The following is a 25,785-nucleotide window of genomic DNA, read 5'->3' on the forward strand; positions in this document are numbered from 1 at the left end:
TACACCACGATTCTTGAGAGCTCAGGAACATTCCCTGTCTGCACCTGGCACTGGCAATAAAGGCTAAGTCAGAATTGCCACCTGGGCAGTCTATAAGCTCCTGTCAATGTTGGTCTGTGGCTCGTCAGCCTTTCATTTGTTGGGAGACTCAGACTAAACTCAACCTCTGCTCACAAAAGAGGTCAAAAAATAATTCCCTGACAGAACAAGACACATGGGATCCCTACAGCCCCTCAAGCCCTGTCCTGCTCGTGACAAGAAGGCTGCGAGCCACTGACTTTTTACTAGTCCACAAATAAAACCAGTGAGTGTGAAGGAGCACCAGCTTTCACCTTCCGCTACACTTAGCAGTAGCCAGTCTCGCCAGCTGGCTCGTCTCCCCTCCCAGCCAACCTGCCTTTGATATCCGTCAGCCTCTGGCTACGGAGACATCTGGAAGTTATTATCCAGCAGAGCGTATCACAAACCCATTTACATAATATAATATCATATTTTGTGTTCCTGCTTAGCTGAACATTTTGGATCACTCGAATGTTTGGGTAAATAAGCCACCATTCCCTGCATATAAATAACAGTGAGTCTTAGGGTACGTTTGTTGGAGATTATTCATTTTATAGGGCTCAACCTGCAAAATGAAATGCTCTGGATTCAGCACTAAAATATAATATTCTTGCAATTGCAATAAAAAGTACCTGCAATTGGAGGAGAGGAAATAAGGCCTTTATTTACCAAGTATCAAAATTATTTATGATTTAACCTGTTTTATTTATATGCCAGTCTTAATATTTTCATAGGATCTTTAACACTTCACACTAGACATTTTTCACAAAAGAAATAGTACTTGGCTTGCTTTATTTCTAGTGTCACTCTTAGGGTTTAACTATGGCAACGTGTTTTTAATATATTTTTATCAATACAAGGGGATACAAAGCCACCTTTAGTCCATTGCTCAAACATATTTCCCTTCAGCTCCTATATCAATATACATTTTGAAAACTGGTACTATTTTCTATCAGGGAAAAAAAAATCTATTTAAAAATATTTAATCTGAAGCATTTTTTGCTTGTTTCCATGGTAGCTGCAAAAAGGACATGAGAAAATGATATTTACCAAACAGAAAATAAGACAATGAAAATAGAGCTTAGTTTTTTAACAAAGGGAATATGAGAGCACTGCAAAATAAACATTTGCATGAATTCTGTTCTAAGGAAACAACATTTTGCTGACATCAGGGACGGCAGTGGAGGACGAATGAGCCCTTTTTCCCAAAATGCACCATTTCCCCAGTTTTTGATCTTTTTGTAGAGAAAGATATTTCATTTTGTGTTCTCATACAGTAGAATGAAAGGGTTGCAGAACAAACAGCAAATTTATTTATTTTAGGGTAATTGATTCCTTTTTTATTTAGGTCATTGCTGAATTTGCCGAAGTTGGAGACGGGGAAAAAAAGTAGTTTTAAAAAGATCAAACTTTTTATTTTAGACTTTCATTTATTATAGTCATGCTATGTGAAGGTATTATTTAGGAACTGCACAGGTAGGGAATCTATAATCTGTTTTTCTCGTTATCCACATTCTAGAACTCTGTGATGACTATCTATATTAGCTCTATTTACTAATAGTTGTAAGTTGTGGTAAATTTAATCAAAGATTGCTTCATGTCACATCCCATTACCATCACGGCATAAACTGCTATTCATGAATGATTTGTGTCAAAGTGCTCTGAAAACCAGTGTTTTAGCAGCAAGATGTTCCAGCATTCACAGTTCTTCAGCAGGGGCATTAAATTAATGTGTTTGCAGAGAAGCCACTAATTGAAGACGAGATGTGATTTTGGCAGTAGACTTCCACTTTAAAGATAATGAACAGTGTTCAGACACAGAGAGGAACCTCCCCTGCTCCTAAAACTATAGTAATAATTTCTGGTATAAACAGGAATAGAGGGAACCAATCCTGACAGGGCATTTCAAGCACCCAAGCAAGCTGTTTGATCATCACGACTTCCAAAAGCAAACAGTGGAATCGCAGCATTTGTAACCTTTATCAAATCTGGCTACGTACAGTCAGGAATGTTATGTTTGGTTAGGAACTCATTAAACAAAATTACCTCTCCATTTATAGAAACCATACAAGTACAGTATAAAACATTTTAATTAAATCAGCTAGTTAAGCAAAAATTCATTACTTTTTGTTTTTATCAGCTAGCAGTGGGGCTGCATGGAGCGGTTCACATTAGAGTCAATTAGTAAGAAAAATTGTCAGATTTGGCAAGAGCTTGAGCTTCCAGAACACATCAGCTGACAGGGAAGAAAAAGTTTGACTAAAAGCTAACCAAGTTACTGCCCTCAGAGGAGGAGAATGAGCCATGTAACACACAGACATGCATCAGCCAAGCCAAACCCCCTTGTTCCCAAGGAGTCAGAGTCAAAGCTCTACATGCCCTGTTCCTTGAGAGCTGAAAAATGAGGCATGAATGCAAATTTAACGTTGTTAAGTAGCTGGATGGCTTTGCAGGCTTAGGAAAATTTTATCTGATAGAACTAATAAAATGTGATCAGTGTGACTGAGGAATCAAAATGTTCCTTAGCGTTCGTTGTAGGGCTGCAAAGCAAGAGAAAAGGTGAAGAAGAGTAACAGGTAAAACCAGGGAAATTTTAAATAGGGAGAACCCAACACGCTGGTTTGTGAGTCAGGCAGAAGATCCTTTCTTTGCAAAAGGTCCAGCAGAGACTCACCAGCTCTGGGCATAACCCACTTGGTTGCATCAGAAGGCTGTTATTTAAAAAAAACCAAATACATGTTATTGTCTTTGATCAGAAAGCCTCACAAGGTTGGTGGCCCAGGTGAGGACCCCGTGGAACACAGCCTGCAGGTCACATACATATTCCCCTTTGGGGCCAGAATGGGCCTTTTCAGGCAGCTGCTGACCAGGTGACCCTGCTGGGACAGGAGGTGTTGATTTCCCAGCACAATGTAATTGTAATTTAGACATCCCTTGAACTCACCCACACCTTCTGTTTGCCTGAACATTTGGTAGGCCATCACCAGTTTAAGTTGGAACCTGGTAAGTCACGGAGCATTTGAAGAGGCTTCACTTTTGTGCTACAGAGCACAGACACCTGCAGGCAGTGTGCTCCTGTTCATTACTGAGCAGACACAAAATGTGAACGGTGTCTCGGAGGTGAGGGAAGTTTTGACTGGGGTGGAGAGGCAGAGCTGTCTTCAAACTTATTCTACAGCACTGCACAGATGATTAGAGGCACCTCCTGGCCAGGGCACTGCCTTCAGGGTTTCAAATGCTCTTCCTCTTCCATTCTCTGGAAGAATCACGTACTAAAGCAGGCACATAAGAACTCCATCTGCCTTTGGTGGAATGTTTTTATGGTTCCCACAGGTTTCCAGCACCTGTGGTACTCTTCCTGTCACTGTCAGGCTTCGAATATTGCAAGAGTGTTCAATGAACAGAAGACGACGACAAAGAAGATGACATCGTCCCCAAAGCACAGCTCTTGATGTACTTTTATTTCTCATTTTAAGGCCTGAACATCTTATCCCAACATGAAAAGTTCTGATGAGGCTGTTTCCTTGCAAAGCTCCCCACATCAACTTGACCTTTTCACATTGCCTTCAGTAACATCTAATCTCGCAGTGCTTCTCAGGTAGGGTTGTTTAAGAAACATCTAAATTACTGTTGTACTCTACCTTCTAGTGTTTATAAAATGCCACTTCTATCTTCAAGTTAATGTCATTGTCATAATTGGGAGAAGCCATACACAATGGCTTCGGAACTACAAGTACTTCTCAAGAGCATGGCTATTAAATTACAAAATACTCATATACTTGTTATCTGTTCAGATATCCACAGGTCGGGAATAAAGGTGGTAGATCTTGTCATATGTAATATAGTAAAAACCTCTACTGCAGGTTCATCTTGCCCCTCAAATTCTGCACATATCTTGAGAAAAATGTATGAAATATCTGGGCTAGCAAGCTGAGTTTTTCCTCCTGGATAAAACTTCTAACAAATAATTTAAAACGGTTCCAAAACATAGCTCCTTTTGCTTCCAGAACTCAGACTACTACAAGTGTTCTTCATCACAGAAAGAAGAGAGAGTGAGTTTACTCCTTAACAAGCCTACTCCTTAACAAGCCTGTGAAAAATTTTAATCTCATTTTATTTTTCTAAAGCCATGAGGTTCAAAAGATACATGAATTAAAATAATCATAATGAATTAAGTGTAACAATAGTCCTTCTCTTCACAATGTTTGCAAGTACAAAGATCACAAGAGATTTAAGAGATCACAAGCACCACTGCTACTTTAGCACAAAGCAAAGTAATTCAGTCTGGTACTTCTCCTCAGTGCTAGCGTGAGAATTTGCCCTTTCAAGTTATCCTTTGGTTATTTCAAGAGGCTCTTGAGAAAAGATTGTTCTTCTTTTATTCTCCAATTTCAGAGTGCACCTAAGCAAACGCTTAAATTTGACCATGAGAACACATTCCATTTATCTCCACTTGCAAGATGAAATTTAAGGGTGACTTTAAATTTAGTTTTGCTGGATGGGGACAGTGTTTGAGATCCCACTGGCACCGCCAGGCCCTCAGCCCACCCTGCCCAGCTGGACAGCCATCCCTGGATGCTTCTCCTCTCTCCTGCAGCTGGCCATGCCACAGGGTCACCACCACATCCAGCAGGAGGGTGGGAGGAACCCAAACCCTTTTTCACACTGAGCTGGTACCCACCAAGCTGTCTCAGCTTTCTGGGCTAAGGGCAAGATACGTGGACACTCACAGCCCCTAGAAACAAGGTTTATTTTAATGGGCTTGCCTGCATGAAGCAATTTTTTTCTTCACTCAAACTCATGTTTACACCCAACTGTCCACGGATTATCACAGCAATGTGGGTTTTTTTGGGGATATTCAGTCCAAAATGTGTTTTTTTGAAGTGGCAGTCAGACTTCAGCAGTTACCAACAAAGAACATGAAATCAGAGGTCAAAAGCTTTGATCTCACAAGGGCAAGGCACACATCACAGGTAGGAGCACACAGCAGTCCAAGGGGTTTGTTTTATCAGAAAAAACTTATTTCCGCGTAGGCAGTTCAATCCTCAGGACTTCTTTTTGTTTGAAGGAAGACAGATCTGGAGTGAATTTCACTTATGGATGATCTTTCTAGCACGGCTTTGAGCCTGACCCTTGGTAAGATGCTGACTGCTTAAGAACTAAATGCAGCAAGTGCAGCGCTTGGAAACTTCCCGCAGTGGGCTGATTTTCCGAGGCAATGAGCACCTGTATGTCACATCTTATCTTGGCTTCAGCACAAGGCAATGGGATTCAACACACCTGAAAATCAGGCCAGGGAAGTTCACGTGTTTTCACAACCATCACTTTCATCTCTTGCAATGATTACAAGCGAGATGTTCAAGTTCACTTAAGTGTGAGGTCAGACAAGTTCACCAGATGCATCTTCATTAGACTCGCACAATTATCCTGAGCAGTCTCACTGGTAACAATTATAAGATACTTATTTATTAGTCATCAGCTTTCTCATCTTTTCCACTGATCTGATTTGTTAAAACCCCAAACAATGTCTCAGAAGCTACCTAAAGGAAACAGAAATCTCTGTACGTACCCACCCTGACTGATAAATCAAGGTCTTGCTTCACTGATGAGATACAGAAATAAAAGTTTTTCCAGCTGCCATTTTGCTGGAATTACTTGCTGCCTGGGATCCCCCTTAGAGGCAGTCAATGGGGACAGCCCAGCATAATGACTCAGTCTTTAAAATATGCATCAATATGGTCAGAAAAAGGCAGGATGACAAATACTGTCTCATTTCTTCAGCCCTTCTCTAGGGATAACACAGTTTGATGGGCAAACTCCCATCACCTCGATGCCATGGATAACATCTCATCCCCATGCAGGGGCAGGAAGGAAGAAAGGAAGGGAACAATTGTTTTCCCGTTTCTTCCAGGCGCATCCACTTGAGGGCATCAGGGATATTGGAGTCACTGGAAGCACAGCTCCCACTTAAGCTCTCATTTTCTTCCCTCAAGGGAAGGCTACATCTTCCTGGCTCCCCAGCCTCGTGCAGAGCATCCTGGCTGCACAATAACCCAGGTCATGAAAAGGAGCAGTGCTGAATAAGCCTTTCCTTGCCCGGAGACCTTTGTGCTTGTGATCAGCAATAAAAGACTGCACTGGAATTTAAAACCTCAGCCAGGTAAAATACCACAGATGATTATTTAAAGGCTTTAAATAAAAAAATAAAACCGCCAAAACCCTCTGGCTGTAAGAGTCAGCTTTTCACATTCACATTGCATGGCTGTGGACTCATGCCTGGGTTATGAAAGAAGCCCAAAATAAGATGAGACATAATAAAACACAAGCTGGGCTTAAGCAAGGATGGATTTCTGACAGCAGTTCTCAATGTTTTAAACGCTAGCTGCAGACTCATATATTTCCAAGTTTAATTGCACAATTCCCAGAGACTTAACGTTACAAAAATTTACATATTTCCATGCTCAGAATTTGAGAAGCTCAAACAACGAGAAACTTTTGTTGACATATAAATGATTCAAAGAAAACAGGATTTTTTTTCAAAAATAAGTCACTGGCAGCAGATGACTGACATCCTACATGTGCTGAATATATCCTCTACCTCCAAGCTCTTGTGCTCTGAATTCCTTTCTGTGCTGTATTTCTATGATCCTGATTTTAACTTATGAGGTGAGAACTACAGAAAAATAGATACATAAATAAATACAGAAGAAAATTTGCCAGATGTGCCTTAACACGCTTAGACACATGCAGGGACTGAAAAATAAAAAAACAATATGAGTGAGAGGACCAAAACTTCAGATGGGATAAGCCAACCCAGGGAGTGAAGGCAGTTGATTAGCAAGGAATGAAGAGGAAGAGTTGGGACTGATGGACACTGAGGGCAGGGTGGAGTGAAGCCCAAATGGCACAATATATCTACTCATGTACTTGGGAAGACTTGAGCTTCTGCAACTAAAAAAGAGGACACTCGGAAAACTGAAGTCCTCAGCAATGTCACTGTTCACAAACATGATCTTCATTTTTTGACTTTTGGTTGAATCAATATTCAATTTCTCAAAATAATAGCATGCACTCTTAGAAAAGAAGACTGCTAATTCCAGATAAGTAAAGCTTGGCTTTATGTTGTTTTCTTCTGGAGCATTATCCCACTCAGGTTCATCTTTCAGAAATGCTGACACAACCCACAAAGACTTTATGTTATTTCAGAAAATAGCTTTTCTTTTCTTTTCTTTTCTTTTCTTTTCTTTTCTTTTCTTTTCTTTTCTTTTCTTTTCTTTTCTTTTCTTTTCTTTTCTTTTCTTTTCTTTTCTTTTCTTTTCTTTTCTTTTCTTTTCTTTTCTTTTCTTTTCTTTTCTTTTCTTTTCTTTTTTCTTTTCTTCTTTCCAAATTATACCCACAGCTTCGATTGATACTTTCAATTGCAAGAACAGGCAGCCAGACAAGAACAGTAGAAGAAACTTTATCTTAAGTATTTATTGTTATGCCAGAATATCGCTCAGTTTCCTCTGGGGTAATTCAGCACTCCTGTGGGAAATATGTGACCTCATTTGCATTTTCTAATTGAATTGCTATCAGGTTTCCTGCAAGACTGAACAAAAAAGTTTCTAGAGTTACTAACATCACTTGCATTAACCAGAAAAAAAAAGTTTACATTCTAGTGTTTGCTGGGGAGGAGCAGAAATGTACGCTTCATGTATCAAAAAAATACATTTTTGAAGTATTTACCTTCTTTGCTATCATTTTTTTTCCTACTAGCATGACACTTTACTGTAGTAGTTGGAATTCTTTCATTACAGTGGTTACTGCTGAAGTTGGCAGGTTTTCCCACGTTATTCTAAAGCATCTAAAGCAATTAGCACATTTATAAGGCCAACCCTACGAAGGAGGAGAAATTGTCACTGTATTGGCTCACTCACCATTAAAACATCAGCTTGCACCAAGAGCAATGCACAGCTGAGGGATCTGAGGTGGAGGTACAGCCACCAAACCCCCTGATTTTGCAAAGAAAGCACACAAGGGGAGGACTATCCTGACAAAAGCCATCCTGAATTACTCTCCCACCATGGAACCATGCTGGCCACCACCAAAGCTCTCCCAAGCCCATTATGCAGATTTCCAGTCTTAACATATTATGACAAGAAAGGATCACAAATCCAAAGGATCATTTATTGAGGGTTTAATCCTCCATGGTCTCCTGGAAAGCAGCCCACTGCCTCCACTGTGCAGGCAGGCTCACTCCTGGTCTCCCAAAACCTCAGCTGGTGTCCCAAAAATGCTGACTCCTCCTATAACATTTATTCTGTATTATAACCTCCACAATAACCCAGATGTCTAATAATGGCCATTCCAGGAGGGCTGGTTTTCATGAAGCTGTAATCCATGGATAATTGTGAACTAAATTCAGATTTATCCTTCCAGAGGTGGTTCAGAGGGCCAGTGGTGCTGCCCTTGCTGGGGGCCATCGCTCACGGAGATGCCCACGGGAACACAGAGGATGGGTGAGCAAGGTACAAGGACCTGTTTGTGCTGTAGGTGCCAACAAACAGGTGTGGTAAGCAAACTTTATGCCAATTATTTTTAATGTCTGGGAACTGTTCAGCATTTTCATGAAATCAGTCACAAATTTACCCAGTAAAACGGAAATGGATGGATGCGCCTCAACAGAGATCTGGTCTCTCCCTCTCTCTCAGGTCACCTCCTCCTTTCTCTCCCATATTTGCCATCTCCATATCCTGAATATAACACAACAGTCTGGAATGTCTTTAAAAAAATTATGTAGTAGTGCTTGAGACATATTACACTATACAAAACCAAATGTGAAATCTGCTTCTAGTAAAAGGCACCAAACACATAAGGGTCACGGCCTGAAACGTACTGAACTGGATATTGTTAGGTTCAGGGGTGGTTTTTTTGCCACAAACACTATTATTTTTTAAAATAATCTCATAATCACATTTATTTCTTTAGCAAACAAAGGATTACTTTGCTTCCAAAAACCACTAGCATTTAAATAAAACACAAGTCTGATGCCTGCTATAGGGACCCACCATGAAACTGCTCATGACCTTGTCATTAGTCTTGTTTTCCGTATTTTTCCGGCCTCAAACTACACACTAATAAGGCTTTTAGAAAGCAGGGATATGAATTTTAAGAAGCTTAGCCCTCTCTCTTTTCAACCAGAGTTCAGCTTACATTAACATTAGATGAATTTCCAAGCAAATATTCTGCTAAAACAGAAATGTGTGCTTATTTAGTTTTCTTTCTGCCACACTGAGAAGAAATTTAAAGCAGTATATAAGACATCTTACTTTGTTCCTTCAATATTTAATTACTTTTAGAAGGAAGCAGTATTTCTTTGGTTAGAAAATGGCAAATAGAGTTGACATAACATACAGGGCTTAATTACATCTTGCACAAGCCCAAGCCTTACTGAAGAGCAGCAGAAGTGTATTTATATGACTCTAAGCTATGCAAAAACTCAGGGGTCAGTCCACTGGGCAGCTGCAAGATTTAAGTCTGTCCAAGTCTTTTCTTTTTTGTCTCATATGTGGCAAAAATTCTCCCAAATGGCACAGACTCACAGGGTGAAGTTCTAACAATATGACACGGAAAGTCTTTCCCTCTTTCCCCATCCTGCCCTGCCCTCTCTGTCCAAGCACTGCAGAAAGGAGGAAAGGAGAGGTCACTCTTGCTATTTTGATCATTGCTGTGCTGCATTAATCCCAACTACAGCCACAGCCAAGAGATCTCCTGTCCCTGAAGGAGACAGGACTGTTCCCAGGACACACACCTTCATCCTTGCTCCGGAGGCCTTCAAGATCCAGCAATAAATCAGGCTCTTTAAACAATTCCCTGCCAAATCCTGCCTAAATGTAACCACCCAACCAGCCCAGCATTACATTGCTGGAGTTGGCACCAGACAAGATAACTGCATTTACTCAGTGTAGTAGAGGATCTTCAGCCCAGACTAACACTGAAAATGAAAAGGTGAACTGCTGCTGCCAAAAATGAGATGGAAGAGGTGGGAAAGAGACAGCTACTCAAGGGGCAGATCAGAAGAAATGTGTTTTCATGGAGCAGCCCCCCAATTCCAATGGTTCTGTGCAGCCCACCACTGCATTTAACTGAGGGAATGCTGCTCTCAGACTGCTGGGCAGGGACAGACCCCTCCTGCTTTTCAGCTGAGTGCATGAAACTAAAGCAGAAAGAAACCATCTGTAACCTTCTGTCTGACATACTGAATGGCACTGGCTTTTCACTGTCAGGGCTGGGGAAGGGAAGGTGCTGGCACTGAGCAGAGGGGACATTTGGCACTGCAGTGCCACGTTGTGCTTCGCTGCCTGCACCACGTGTGAGCATGTGTTCCTTATCAGGCAGCAGCAATGCTCCCCGTCCTTGCATTGGAAGGAACAAGCCCAAATCTCCCCTCTGGAAGCTGCAGGGCTACGCAGATGGCTCACAAGAGAAAGGAATAATTGTGAAAACCAGGAAGATGTCTTGGCAGCATGGCAGAGCAGCCAGTGCGTGACTCCAGGTCTGGGCTGTCACAAAAGAAATCTGAACTTAAAACCATCAAGGAGATGGTTGACTTTGCCTCTGCACCTTTCATTTGCAGGTTTTACTTGAAGTCAAGAGAGATTGTTAGCAGTGAGTTGCAAACATGATGTACATAACCTGCAGTGTACAACAGAGCCAAGCAGTCACTTAAAAATACAAAAGTATGAACTTAAAAAACACTTCCCTCACTGGCGACCTTAAATCATTTCTGTCAGAGAGGTTCAAGGATCATTGGATGCTGCTTGTGGTATCTCCTACCTGGACACTTCCTTATGAAGCACAGACCAGGCAACACAAACACTCCGAAGCCACACGAAACTTTGGGGCAAAGGAAGAACGAAATAAGAAAGAGAGCTCTGAAAAAACTCTTACCTTGTGTCCATTGTGTTGGGACTTCTCTGCCACCAGAAAGCGGACCATGGCCTCCCATCTGCCCAGGGTCTGGGGATCCCACGCCGTCACCACCAGGATCAGCTGCTTGGAGGGCATTTGCACGTGGTGGGCAGCGAACAGGGTCCCGTCCGCCCTCACCTTGAAGTCCAGGCTGTTGGTTTCATAGCGAACTCCCTTGTTACCAGCACAGTTATTAAATTTTACTAGAACAGAGAGTAAGAGATGGAAGAAATGTGTGAGATTGGCGTGATAAGGAAAGCAATCAAATACAAGTTTCAGACATTTAATTTTCACTGATGTCTTCTATATCTCTAATAACCATCAAGGAAATGATTTAACTGTTTCTTCGACCTTTCAGGAGTGCTCTTGTGCTTTATCTCTGTTCCCCAGGGAAGGAGCTGTAAGCCATTTTTAAAGTATTTGATACAGTTTCATTAGATCTCAAACACAGCTGTTCCCCATTTCTACAAGTGGATTTCTCCCTTGTCGCCATTATCTTTTAAATTCAACTGGAGTCTATTACCCACATTGTGGGTATTTTTTTGCAGGAAATGTTCTCCATTTCCCTAACCCTTCAATAACCTACTCACCATATAGCCTATTTGCACATTCTTAACTGAAATTCAAAAGCCCATAACAATTCCATTATCAGAAATATAAAAACAACAAAAAAATGAAACACAGAAAAAAAGTTAAACCATTTTGGAGCACCCATCTGCTGCTGGAACTGGACTCCCACCCTGAGCTGCGTTCCCACCCTGGCTGACCCTTCACATGTTACAGTTACTGCGAAGGGGAACTGTAAAACTGCTTCAAAAACCATAATGTGCCATTTAAAAGCCTACTCTGTCAGATCAAAGCTCCCCAGTCACTGATATTTTTATATTTTCCTCTTTTTTTGGACAAAGTCATTCACAGACTAGTTTGAAAACTATTCTTATTGCCATTATGAAACATGTCACATACATTAGGACAGAAAAACAAAATCTCTATTATATGACAAAATTGACAAATCTGATCGAAACTGAACCTGCAGCTAATAACACAGGAAACAAAACACTTTCTGCCATTTGAGTAATCCACAGGGTGGAACACACATGTGGTGAAGGCAAACATATTGTATCCGTAAAAACATCTCAAGTGAGTGAGAATGGATGTACAGAGCTCCAGCTCGGATCGTTAGATGGTTCTCACGCTGTGGCTGCTGAGTGCTCAGCAGACATGCTCCAGCCTGCCCTGAGACAAGGAAAAACCTGCTGGCCAGGTCTGATGGGGCTTCAGCAGGCACTTAATTCCTGCAGAAAAAGAGCTGGGCCAGACAGATCCTACCTGGACTGGCTGTGGTGGGAGAAGGGATGCAGTGGTGGTCCAGGTGAGAAGAGCTCCTGAGACAGTTGTACCCCAACCATCCCTTTCCCCCCATGCCACAACTGACTCCTCTGCAGTGCTGCTTTGAGCTGAATCAAGGACTAATCTGGATTTAAATAAAAATCCAAAGGATGGCATAGTTGAAAGAAAAGAACAGCCAGGAAATAGCTCAAGCCACCCTGCTGCCAAAGCCCCCCAGCACCATCCAAATGCAGAGAAACGAGGAGCAAATTGTAGTGGAAGAAGAGAAAATCCTTCTTCTCCTCCTTCACCAAAATGCACCCCTCACTAACCAGGGTGTGATCATGTCATGACTGTACATCTTACAAAGGCTTTCTATGCTGTGTGTTTATTTAGATCCCATTTGTACACTTTTATGTGTGTGGTGGGAAGTGTTACCGAATGCTGCAGCAACTGCTGGGCACAAACTGCAAGTGTCATACATTGATTCGTAAAAAATAAGGTGGATGAAGTTATCCAGTATATAAAAAATCTGAAAGCACTGGATGAGGTTAAACACACAAGGTTTATTGGCACCTACAAGAATTGAGATGGCCTCACAGACCTGTGAGTGGAGATCCCCCTTCCTCCTGGGACCACCCTGCTGGGAGATGGCCTTCATCTCTCAGGAATTTCTGCAAATCTCCCCTGCATTCACAGCTACAATAAATATGTGCAAACACATCAAGTGCTTCACTTCTAAAATGTTATTTATTTTCAGCTCCATGCCATCAGCACTGTTAGAAACCTGGCACATGAGCTGGTGCATTGCTGCACCCCTCTGCTGTGCAATGGCCGTGCAGAACACAACTCCCATCCCTACCTCCTGAAGTACCCACGTATCGTATGTGGAAAGACATCTGAAGAAGAGAGAAAGGAGTGATAATGACTGCACATTAAAAACATCTCAGAGCTTACTTTGATTTTACTGAGATTAAAAGAAAGCCCTACAGTGTACCAGTAGTCTGAGAGAAAGAAAAAAACCAACAATCTTCCTATACGTGTATGTGGTGATTTCAGTATTCAAAGTACTTAAACATCTGCTTAAGACACAGCGCGTGGCTCCAATATGCTGCTCTGGTGTCATATGTCACTGTGTCGACTTTTATGCTCCATTATCTAAAAATGGCTACCTCGTAGACAAAGTCCCTCTGTGACTTGCTAATTACTTCCATTAGTTTAAAACAAACTTGACTAGAGACAGAGAAAATCCTGAGAGAAATTGTCTAATTTCATTTTTTTTTTAAACACGCACCGTCTCTGCTCCACATTGCTCCTCTCAGGTAGCACAGGTGGGTGGGTGAACGCTCAGCAATGAATTAGCACAGCCTGCTCCTCTCCTAAGAGCCTTTAGGAACTGCAAGCACAGAAAGGCTTCAAGGACATGAGGATTCCATAGTGTTGAGTCACTCTGCACGGGCAGCAATGGGGCCACAGCTCACCTGGGCAGCTCTGCAGGGGATTCCAAACACCCAGGGATGACCATGCTCAGCTGCTGTCAGGCAGAGCTGCTGCTATTGCTCCAGGTACTGTTTATGCACAGCAGAGAAAACACAGGATAGCTGAGCTGCTCACACTTCCATCACAGCACTGCAAGGACATGGCTTAGTGCTGGGTTGGCAGTGCTGGCTTAAAGTTGGACTCAACAATCTTAGAGATGTTTTATAACCTAAATGATTCTGTGATTAGAAATTCTAAACTCCTTGCTGCTCTGTGAAAACTATTGCTTGGAATTTTACATGACTAGTGAGATGCACTGTTTTATACATACATATATATATATACACACACATATATATATGCACACACAGAGATCCACATAACACACTATAAATATCTTATAAATAAATACCTTATCTATGCAAATTTATATATAAAATACTTTTCCCAAATATATGTGTATGGGTATACGGGAAAAAAAAATCAAGCTATTGTTCTATAATAAATAACATAGTTCAAGGAAAGAAGACCTTATCCCTGTTTTCAAATTCCACCTCTTACCTCTACTCTTTGCTCTCATGGAGACTGAAATTAAAGTTTCATTCAGCAGCAGACAACTTTTGCTTTTCTTTTTTTTTTCCTTTTCTCCTTTAGAAATCTCTAAGTCTACGTAATTTGCAGTTGATGCAACTCTTGACTTTCAAATAATGTAATAAATAAACAAACAAACACTGGCTGTGTTTATTAGACTTAGAACTCTCTGTGGACACAAATCAATCTTTCTTTGACCAGTCTGAAGCCTAAAGAACACTGCATGAATTTAATATTTAAAAGCTGCAGCATCAGTAATTAGGATTTCGGATAAACAGCAGAGTCACACATCTATCATTTTTACAGGATGGTAAAAAACCCCAACTTTTTAAAAACACGCCGGATAAAATGTTCAGTGATGCTTATCGAAAGCTTATGCTGAAAGCAGCATCTAATGCCTGATGAAAGAAAAACCAAGAAGGCACCCTCATTAGCAGGCTTTTAGGTTTAACCCTTTACCCTCATCATTTTTAATTGCTTCTCTATGAAAGGAGGAAGTACAACAATTTGATACGTTGAAACAGGTACTGAGTGATGGGCAGGAAAGCTGCAGGAGTCTGCAGCAAACTGCGGGGCATCTGAGACAAAAAAAATGGTATTTTTCTTCAAAAAAGACCCAGGGTGAAAAAAAATTCAACAAGTTTTGCATTGTTCCCTTTTATTATTTAGCTTGTTAAGCTGGCTGGACAGAGTCAAATGATCAAGTGAGGATCTTGAAAGATGTACGAATACACTGAACTTCCTTGCCCCCCAAATGTCTGAGAAATATACTGAATTTAATGGGACTATAAATGGTACAAACCAAAGAACTCGCTTTTAGCCTTATCCTTCTAGATTCTCCTTTAACTTCTCCTAATCCATTAAAAAGTGCCCCCTCTGGCAAGCTGCACAGGGCTGGAAGAGCAGGAGGGATAATACTCATTTATTAGGATGTACCCCCTGGCAGGGCATCATCCCACAGTTCAGGACACAGGTCCCTTCATTTGGAGGATTATCACTGCAAAGATGTTTCTCTCCTGATGAACTTCAAAGCAGCAAATACACACCACTATTTCCAGCAGGATCCATCTGCTTTTCAAGCTGTGTCTCTTGACCAGCTCCCCTACACCCGGTGCACCGTGATAAACCTAAGCTGCCAAATCCACCCCTCCTGTGAGCACCATTAAGGTGAGGATGGCTTAGCTGTGACCTTTGGAAATTTCAGATGTCTGGGTAACCTGCAGAGTCCTCGGCGTGTACGGAAATGTCCCTTTTGTGTGATCATGAGCAAATCACTCGTATTCCTGCCCTGGCACTCCCGGTCCAATGCTCCCAAATGCCTGCACTCATCCATCTCCTCCGGCCTCTGCAGGGGGTTCAGCCCTGGCCAGCATTCCCCTGCACGTCACCACACCAGGAATTAAAAAGACCCAAACATGTCCTTAGTGGATAGGAACCTGTTGTCTAAGAACAGGCATGAAACCATTCAGCTAACCACAAAAATGCGCCCTGTGAGCACATCACAGCCTCAACAAAGTGATTTCTCCATTAAGTGCTAATGGGAAGCAGAGCTCGCTGTGCCTTGTTGGAAAGCTGCATTTATTTGACAAAGTAAGTACGTAGCATAAAATTTTACACAGCCACATTTTCGAGGCATCTTTCTTTATGTTCACGCAATCCCTCTGTGATTCTGTGAGAAAACTGCTTTATAGCAGTGGGAACCAACTGTAGTTGAGTGAATTCCCTGTGGCCACACTGGAAACCTCAAGCAAAGCTGGGATTTGAGCCCTGAAATTCAAACTGCCAGCTGACACTGCCTCCATCGCCCACGTACAAGGGACAAAAATTATAAATGGGGAAAAAGGACCTTCACAGGCACTTCAAAAAGCAAAGAGAGGAAGATCCTTATCCCTACAAACTGCTGTATATTTCCAAATTAGTTCCGGACAAAAAAAAAATTAAGGAATGTCACACAACTTATTATTGCAATTGTTGTGTGAAATGGAGTCCTATGAACAAACGTAAATCCATGGTGGAATTCTGTGACTAAAATATCTTGTCTTAAAAGGGAAACACTGAAAGAGAGGCAAGAAGATTTTCATAGAATCATGGAATCATTAAGGCTGGAAAAGACCTCTAAGAACACTGAGTCTAACAATTAATCTAACGCTGCCTGGCCCACCAATAAACCATGTCCCCAAGTACCACATCTACATGTTATTTGAACACTTCCAGGGATGGTGATTCCATCACTTCCCTGGGCAGCCTATTCCAATGCTTGACAACCCTTTCAGTGAAGAAATTTTTCCTAATATCCAATGTAAACCTCCCCTGATGCAGCTTGAGGCCATTCTCTCTTGTCCTACCTTGTCCTATTTTGTTTCTCTTGTATTAAAAGGACAGATCTGTCCAGGTACCACAGGCATTTTGACCCCTCTGAAAGAATTCAGAGACGTTGCTGTTTCAGTGTTTTGTGGAAATTAAAACTGACTTGAGCCATCACACTTACACACAATGCTACGTAAGTCCAGAGTCCTGTTTCTATCCCACTCCTGCTTACAGTAAATCCCATACTAGCACACAATACACAGCCAGATTTGCTTCCTGCAGTTAATAAAATGCTCAGAGCCCTTCTCCTTCCGTACAAGAAAAACAACACATAAATAGGAAAAAAGGATGGCTGTAAAACCTGATGGAGACAATGTGTAATTTTCATCCTCCCATTACCAACTTTATAGGTTACATTTTCAACCACGTCCCCATAAAAGATATCACACTAATAAACTCTTAGTGTCTTTATTTAATATTTATAGCACCACGGGAGAGAACCAAACTCTACTGGTAGAAGGTAAAACCAGCAATTCAAACAGCTACTTCAGAGACTAATAAACACATCCCTAGTGACGGAGTTTAAGAGTACACAGTTTAAAAAAATGCTTTGATACAAAAACCTGTTCGAAATAAATGGATGTGTGTTGGTTGGTATATGAATGTATATAAAAATGTGCATGCTCACACCCTCAGCTTCACAAAGCATTGGTTATTCATCAAGTGTTCTTGGAGTAAAAAACAAAAATAATGAATGAGTTCGAAGAATTAATGAACTGCCCCACAGCCTATCATCTCCTGAAAACAGTTACCATGATTTAGCATGTTCTTAGTGTTATTTTCTTGCAATTAATGGCACAAGAATCTGCTGCAATTTTACCTATTTCTCATATGTCAGGTCAGTGTGAAACATTACATCCAATTTTCCAGTGCATTATTTATGATCTCTAAGCTACGACTGCTAATATTTGCCTTGCTGGAATAATAGTAAATTACCATAACAATTTACCATATGTAATTATGTTAAACAAAATCTTTCTTTATTTATCTTCTTGTAATCTTCAGTTACAGTGAATCCCCCTCTTTGGAATCTGCAGTAATACAACATCCACGACATTCCCAACCCATTACATGCTTGTTAGAAATCCCTCCATGTGCAAGTCAACTTGTGACGCCTCAGAACTGCCAAACGAGCAGCAATCGATCTCCAGCAGAAACTAAAACAGATTTCAAAAGGCACATAGAAGTATTTTACTTTTAAAAGTACATTCTGAATTTCCCCTCTTTAAATTCCGAAGTTCAACCCCCTCCACGACCAAATTATCCATGTAGGTTTTAGGCTCACACTGGTGAACTCCTGACTGCCTCGTGTTCATCTGCAGCTGTTTTGCCTCCACAAAGCCAGGGCTGTAGGTTTTATGGGGAAAATGGCAAACCTTGTTCATGCACAAGTCATTTATTTTAAAAAAAGTATTTCTGTTGGCTTGATGGAGCTACATGGAAAAGTCATCTTTTCATTTCTGGAGCCACCTAAATGCTTTTGACACCTTTTCCAGCTTTATATTCCCTTTTATCAGCTCTTGCTTACACAGAGTTTCTGTTTCCATGGCCAGATGAAAAGGAACAATACATTTCAGTGGACTGAAACAGGGATCCTTTCAAAAGTCATTCTCTCACCTGTACAGTCAGCCAGTAGCAATGAGGAGTTGAGAGCATATTAAAAAAAGATCTAAATTCCATGCAAACAAAACCAAACCAGCCCTACAGTAAACAAAAACCAATTCCCAGACACTGACTGCCTCCTTTATATCCCCACCTGCGCTATTTTTCATTTACTGGAAGCAAATTCAACTAAAATACATGTTTTTAAGGAAGAAAAAATGAAGAAGTATATTTCACTTTTGGGTTGGAATTGGAGGGGAGTACAGACCCCTGGAGAGAAGGACTGTAGAACATGATAGAAAAGATGAATCACTCTGGCAACAGCCAGCCAGCCATTAATTTTCAGGAAGCCAGGAGTTGGTCCAATTAAACCAGGCTCCTTTCTCTACATTAACATGCTTTACTCAGTTTTTTTCTGAAGCTAAAACATCAGCTCGAGACCCCAAAGGCTTTTCTATTTAGGATCAATCAATCTACCTTGCTGCACTGTAAAACATACACTGTCAGCTCTGAGGCGAGCTCAAAAAAAAGAGCAACGGTAGAAAAATTTGATAAATCGACATGTTCTGGCAGTCAGTGGAAGGATTCTTCCTACACTGTCACTTATTTTTATCTGATTAGAAACAAGTATTAGTAAAGGGAATATTCCCTTCTATTCTCTTCCTGGTATTTAGCATTGGGTTAAGAGGAGTCTTTTTATCCACGATTTTCTACATCCAAGCCAGAAGCTTCCTACCACAAAGGCAGAGAGATACTACCCAGATTTCAAAGGGCAGCGAGTTTCAATTGGATTTGCAGGATGTGCACTCACATTCAAGCATTTTCTTTAGCACAGGAGCATGATCCTGCATCTGTTGGTGCTCATGTTAAAGACATTTTTTACTGTTTTCCACGTTTTCATGCTCAGGGCTTTACTGTGGGTGTGCAACCTCACCTCCAGGTTTCCAGCACCTCCTTTGGCAAGGACTGTTTTATTCTGGATTTCATTGCCCATTTGAGATCCACTTACTCTTCCTCAACCCTACTGAGACATTTCAGGAATGGTTAACTAACACATGAGCCAGGCACTGATGACAGAGGCACTTATATGGTCTGAAGTCCTCTGCAAAGAGGCACTCTGGGCTGGGCTAACTGTGAGGGTTACCCTTTTCTTTGGTAAATGCCATAGTAACTGCAAGTTGTTCCCAGTAGACATTTTTACTTTTGGACAAAAACCTGTCCTAGTAGTTTCAGTATGACGGTCCTCCTCTGTTTTCAACAGCAATGTAGACTGAAAGTCACTGGGATGTGGAGCTGATGTTGCAGCTTCAGATTCCGAGGCGAATAAAGACAGCTTGGCTTGTGTAATTCTGCAAATACCAACTGCACGTTTTGGCAGATACTGAGTTTTTATGGGCAAACATTTTTGGTTTTTTGCTCTTCCTTAAATTCCATGTGTCTGCAGGATAGTACTGAGATTCACTATGGCACTAATGAGATCATTTTACAATTAAAGGCTAAGTAGAAACAAACCTCTCTCCACTCTACAGGAGAGTTTGGGTTCTCTGATTAAGCAGCAGTAAATAAACCTGTTTCACTCTCGGTCCTGGTGCATGGGCTTTCTATGATTAACTCTCCAAACAAGATGGACCGATTGACCCCATGGATTAATCAATGAGTTTCTCAGCTTCAGAGCAAAGTGCAAGTTGTGGGAGTTACCTGCAGCAGGATATGTTCTAATTATTATTACCAGCACAGAGTACATAAATCCCAAGGCCCTTTATTCGGAGGTTTTACTCTTAGCACTAATGATTTACACAGCACTCCCATGTTTGTCAAACTATCTACGTGGGAAAAGATTCCAAACACCACTACGCATTTCTTGAGGGAAAAACTGCAGGTTGTATGGTAGCTTGGGGTAATAATTGTAAAGGGAGGAGCCTGGGTAATGGTAGGGCAATCTCTAGGTTATAAAAGCTGCCCACCCATCGTACCTTCATCCCTGGAAGAAGCTGTTGGGAGGCTGAGGCTCTATTGGAGGGAAACTCCATGTGATGCATGGAGCACTCCCAGGCAGAGCAGAGAGCCCAGCCCTGCTGGTACCAGGAACATCCTGACATTGGGAGCAGTGGTGGGAAGGACACAGAGCTCCTGCACAACCACCCCCGCCAGCTCCCACCCGCTCCACAGACAGAAATCTGGCAGCCCTGTGGGGTTTCCTCTCAGTCACAGATCTCTTTTCAGCTTTCCAGAACTGTATTTGAAAGACATGGGGAGCTGCAGGAAGATTTTTAGTGAGGGGGAAAAAAAAAGTGAACAGAGCCCATTTGCAGCCTAGGAAAAGAAGTTGAAAGAGATGCTCCAACCACAGCCGTGTCAGACAGCCTCAGGCTTCTCTCTCCTCACACTCTTCAAACAAACAAACTCTCAACACCTCGAAACAGAGGCTGCACATGTCAGGGGGAAAAAAAAATATCAGACACACCAGTAAAGACACTGAACTCCTTGTGGATTTGACTTGTGTGTAAACACCGACAGCTTTGGGTTTGGGTGTTCTCATCTCCCTCAGCCCAGCTTAGGTGTGGAGATACGCTGGTCCAGGCAGTCAGATCACAATGCAGGAAATGAACAGATGTTTCAGGCAACAATATTAGAAATGGAAGACTTTGTTAACTGGAAGAATCAAGGTAGGGTAGCTATATTTAACTTGCAGCTGCTGTGCACCTCTGCTCTTCTGCCTGCTCAAAAAGCAGCAGCAGTCCTTTACCTTCATCTGTAATCTACACAAGTCTGCAGGTTTCAAGAGAAATAAATAATATGTAGAATAAAACACTGCTTGGTACCTGGTGGTCTCAAGTGCTTTGACATTTGGAAAAATTCAGAGAGTTTTATTTACAGAGTGAGGCTCCAGATTCTGCTTCTGGCATTTGGTCAGAGGGAGCAGGATGAGAAAAAGTGGCCTCGATGCCCAAACTGCACTTGAGTGGGTAACAAACACTGGGCAAGTTGAGAGATGGCAGGGCTGCACAGCTGCAGAGAGCCAGAGCATCCTGCCCTGGAGCTGGGCTCCAGTGTCCACTGACTCCACAGGAAATTCACCCACAGAGCAGGAAATTAACTGGAAAAGCAAAATCACAATAAAACACAGATCCACGCGATCTGGTGGAGGTCATCACTGAACCCAAATGAACCTCCTGGCCCCTGCAGACACCCTGGAACAGACCTCGTGCATTCCTGCAGCCATGGAGCTCAGCTGCTGCTGCTGGAGTCACAGGGATGAGATTTAATGGAACTTTCCCTTTCCTCTTTCACATTCACCCCCTCTGACCCTTCCTTCTACCGCGGTATCCGAGAGAAAGGCATCCCTCCCCTTGCCTGAAGAACGACTTCAGGATTCAACTACCAACCTTAAATTTCATGACGCACTTTTGCAGGGCTCAGTCCCTTCAATTAAAACCGAGAGAGACTGAAGCCAGTAAATTAGAGAACGTGACAAATGCAGCACAAAGCACTGAAGATCCCAGAAGGTATCAAATTTAGTGTTAAAGTAAAGAAACAATAGGGAAGTCCAAGACATTTCAGAGTGTAGTGAATCAAATTAAATTGCCTGAAATTCCACATGGAATACATTTGACAAATTTCTTTCCCCCTCTTCAGCTTTCTGTTTGAGATGAACTGTCGTCTGGCAGCTTCAAACGTCTGGCACAGCTTCAGCTTCAGTTTGCTGGGGCTGAATCCAAACACGAACCTGAACTTTACCAGTTCTGCTCTTTTTGTAAACATACTTGCTGTGGCTGCCAAATGCTTTCCAAAAGCACACAAAACCCAGAATCCAAAAGGAAAATATTGTCTTGCTGCAATAAAATTTGCATTTTACCACCTATGGGCAGCATCTCACACGCCGAGCCGGCGGTCGGGCAGAGCCCACCTTGCCTGTGTTTCCCCACACGTTTTGGAAGGGGACAACGAGTGGGGAGCTGCTGTGGGAGGGATGTGTCTCTCATTCACCCAGCACAAGCCCATTCCACAGCATTTCAGCCCCACCAGCGCCAGTGCCACTTCTTCCCCAGGGCTGCGTGGGCAGCTAATAATACAACAATTAGCAGTAGGATTCCTCAGACGTGCTGGATAAGACAAGCAGTAAAATGTCATTACACCACGTGTCACTGATAGCAAAGACCAGTTTAGATTCCCCCAGTGAGTAGTCTCAGAACAAATTCATTTTAAGGTAGGGAACTTCAGCAGCGGAAGAGACGGATATAAAGAGGGTTATGATCAAATTGCTCCTGAGCCCAGATAGCATCAGCCTGGATATATCAGATTCTTTTTCTCCACTTTGCTTTTAAAACATAATTGGTTTTGCAAAAGGCTTACAACAACGCACGCTTCTTTGACACAGAGTGCCATTCTTCACCAGCAGCATCCCACTACCTGCATGATTCTCTTTTATAAATTCTTTCTTCCTCCATTTTAAAGCTTTTTAAAACTCTCAAGCTTCATAAACTATCCAACTGCAGAGGGCTAAACCAGGATGGCTAAACTGAGCCCACCTTTAGGCTGAAGAGCAGCAAATGACAGAGGTGTGCGAGTTCTGGCACCAAGCAGGTGCTGTTAGAAAAGCATATTTTATTGTCCACAAAGTCTCAGCCTCACCTCTGAAAGCCACATGGAGTTCCACCACTGCCTAAAATAGACAACATCTGGTTCATATAAACTCTGATTTATTGCATGTCTTCACTCCCCTTGGGTTTTAATTACGAGTAGATCTTGTAACTATTATATTTGTATTTGTTTTATCCATCTAGATATTTTTCTACACTATTAACTACAAATGAAAGCTCGTTCTAAAAATAGTACAAAAATATACTTAAAAATATGCATATGGTCTTTATCAAGGAAATCCCTATACTGAATTTTTAGATGAAGTAAAAACACCACTGAAACCACTGATTAGCAAGCAAGCCTGTACCTGATTTATTATGAGACTAAAGAAGTTGCTTTCTATTACAATAAAACCCTAAAGAAAACAGAGTACAGAACTGACTGCTGCCTCTCATCCTAACAAGTGTGGTGGCAGATAAAATCCCTCATTACTGCAGCACTCTGACTGCTCCCAGGACTTTTTTTGGGGGTGTTGAGCCACTTGCAGTGGTCATATGTCCTCATTTTAAAGCACCTCTCTTCTTCAGCAGACAAGACAGAACCAAACTACCTAAAGAATAAAACACTCTTCCTCCCCTGGGTAAGAGAATACAATCAGGAATGCAATCATTGGAAGCCTTCCTCCTGAGACATTTTTTTTGTCTAAGCTTTTTTTTTTTTTTTCCTAATGAAACTCTTGATCTTTCTGGGAATAAGCTGATTTAAAAGTGACTTTTTAATTTGTATGATTGAATAACTACCACCACAACAGAATACACGGTGCAATAAATAAATATTACTTGCAAACTTCAGAACTCTCTGCCTCTGCATCATCCATCAAAACCAATTCTGTAAGAAACAAAGGATGTGACAAACCCAAGCAACCTTTCTCTCCCATCTTACAAAAAGACTGAAAACTATTTCTTGAAATGTCCTAATGTTGCTACTAAATGATGAGTCTTCTGAAAATGCTTAGTGGTCATTCACAGCAGCCTCCAGGAGGACCAGCAGACGTCAGCTCCACAAGCCCAACACACTGACTGGGCAGCTCAGGTCCAAGCACTGAGGCAGAATCCTGCCCTACTCATGGCACAGAAGTTTTGGGAATATGATGGAAAACAGAAATTGCCCCAGATGTCTGAACTGCTGAAATCTGGAAAGCAAAAAGGGCTGAGAGCTGAGTTTTCCCTCCCCCAGTGTCAGCACACAGCGTGACTCGCGTGCTGAGCCATCTGCAGACCAACAAACCCTCCAGGTAGAGCAACAGGAATGTAAGAAATATTTTGGCTCTGTATCTATTTTTTAATTAAAAAGTTTTGCATGTAAACAGATACCTTCTCTTCCTCCAAATCTACACTGACATCCACTACTTATCATTCTGAAGCAATTGCTAGGGGAAACATGATTAAAAAATACCATATTCCACGGAAGTGTTCTTAGAACTGCCCATCATTGTGCCTTTTGGTCCCCTTTCACACCAGCTCAACTGTGAGAGTTTTAAGCTGAAATCAAAAAGTCAGGCCATTTAAAGACATAAAAGTCACTTGTGAGGCTGAAATTTTATTTTTCATTTATTGATTGATGGGTTGAAAAAGAAACATCGACTGGCTGATATCTTTTAAAGGTTAAACAAGTGTGATGAATGGTAGCAAAGAAAGCCCTACCAAACCTTGATTCCCACTTCTTTTATGAACTACAGGGATATCAAGGCTAAGTTGGATGAGGTTTTGAGCAAGCTGATATAGTGGAAGGTGTCCCTTCCCATGGCAGGGGGGTGGAACAAGGTGATCTTGAAGGTCCATTTCAACTCACACTATTCTGTGATTCTATGAACAACATCCTAATGACACAACAACCCCAATACAGCACCGGGGACCACAGAGGGATGAAGGCACATGAGCTGGAGACTCATCCTCTCCATACAGATGTGGAGGGCGCAGCTGGCACTGACCCCAGGACACTGCACTGGCTCTTATGCCCCGTTACCACCATGGGTAGCAGCACTTCAACACTTTCCAGTCACACATTTGCAGTTTTTTCAAGAGCAGGCCTCAGTAAGGACTGTCAGCTACCGCTGTCAGGGATGTCTAGCTCAATGTAAACACTCTGTTGGTAACGTGATGAAATTACACCTTCAGGTTTATTCTAAGTGCTAAAATAAATCTTTGCACAGAACAAGTGTGCATTCATTTATACTGCAGTGCTATGACCACAAGTTTTAATTTTTACTATTTAATTATTCATCCTGGATCAGGTCTCAATTTAAGCTCATATGCAAAGATGAGGAAGAATGGGCACTTGTTTATCTCAGTTTTTTCCAATTAATTCAAGTTGTTCAGTAATCACATTACTTTTCTACTATGTGATAAGAAAGAAAAAAAACAACCAGCAACCATCCAAAGAACAAACCATCCAAAGAACAAAAAAAGACTCCCTTTATACAAGAATCAGGATGTTCTACAAAATTTACTTGCATGGATAGACTCCAATAAACCCATTAAAATATTCATTTATAGGGATGGCTCATATTATTGACTCAGCTTGCAAGGGAAATTTTTCTTCTCTTTTTGCCTTTAATGTCTATAATATTATGAGTGAATTGACCTAATAACAGATTATATGATGGAGATAGGCAGAGGTTTCCTTAAATTGTCCTGGAAATACGAAATTTTCCTAAATTTCCCTCTTGGTCCATATGGGCAGTGATAATATGTTGTACACCAACCAGCAAATTCACATCTATTACCTGGTGCTATACCTGAATTAATCAAACCCAAAACTTCCAAC

The 25,785-nt window shown here is 41.7% G+C and overlaps 1 protein-coding gene across 2 annotated transcripts in view; it reads right to left on the reverse strand.

The window, feature by feature from the left end:
• CDH4 (cadherin 4) overlaps window positions 1-25,785 on the reverse strand; it is a 431,501-nt gene that overhangs the window by 163,569 nt on the left and 242,147 nt on the right. For both annotated transcript variants that reach the window (XM_064674093.1, XM_064674094.1), the window contains one exon: window positions 10,990-11,213. In XM_064674093.1, coding sequence (XP_064530163.1) covers window positions 10,990-11,213 — 224 coding nt within the window. The remainder of the gene's footprint in view (window positions 1-10,989; window positions 11,214-25,785) is intronic.

Source organism: Pseudopipra pipra, chromosome 17, assembly GCF_036250125.1.
Source record: "Pseudopipra pipra isolate bDixPip1 chromosome 17, bDixPip1.hap1, whole genome shotgun sequence".
NCBI classification, from domain to species: domain Eukaryota; kingdom Metazoa; phylum Chordata; class Aves; order Passeriformes; family Pipridae; genus Pseudopipra; species Pseudopipra pipra.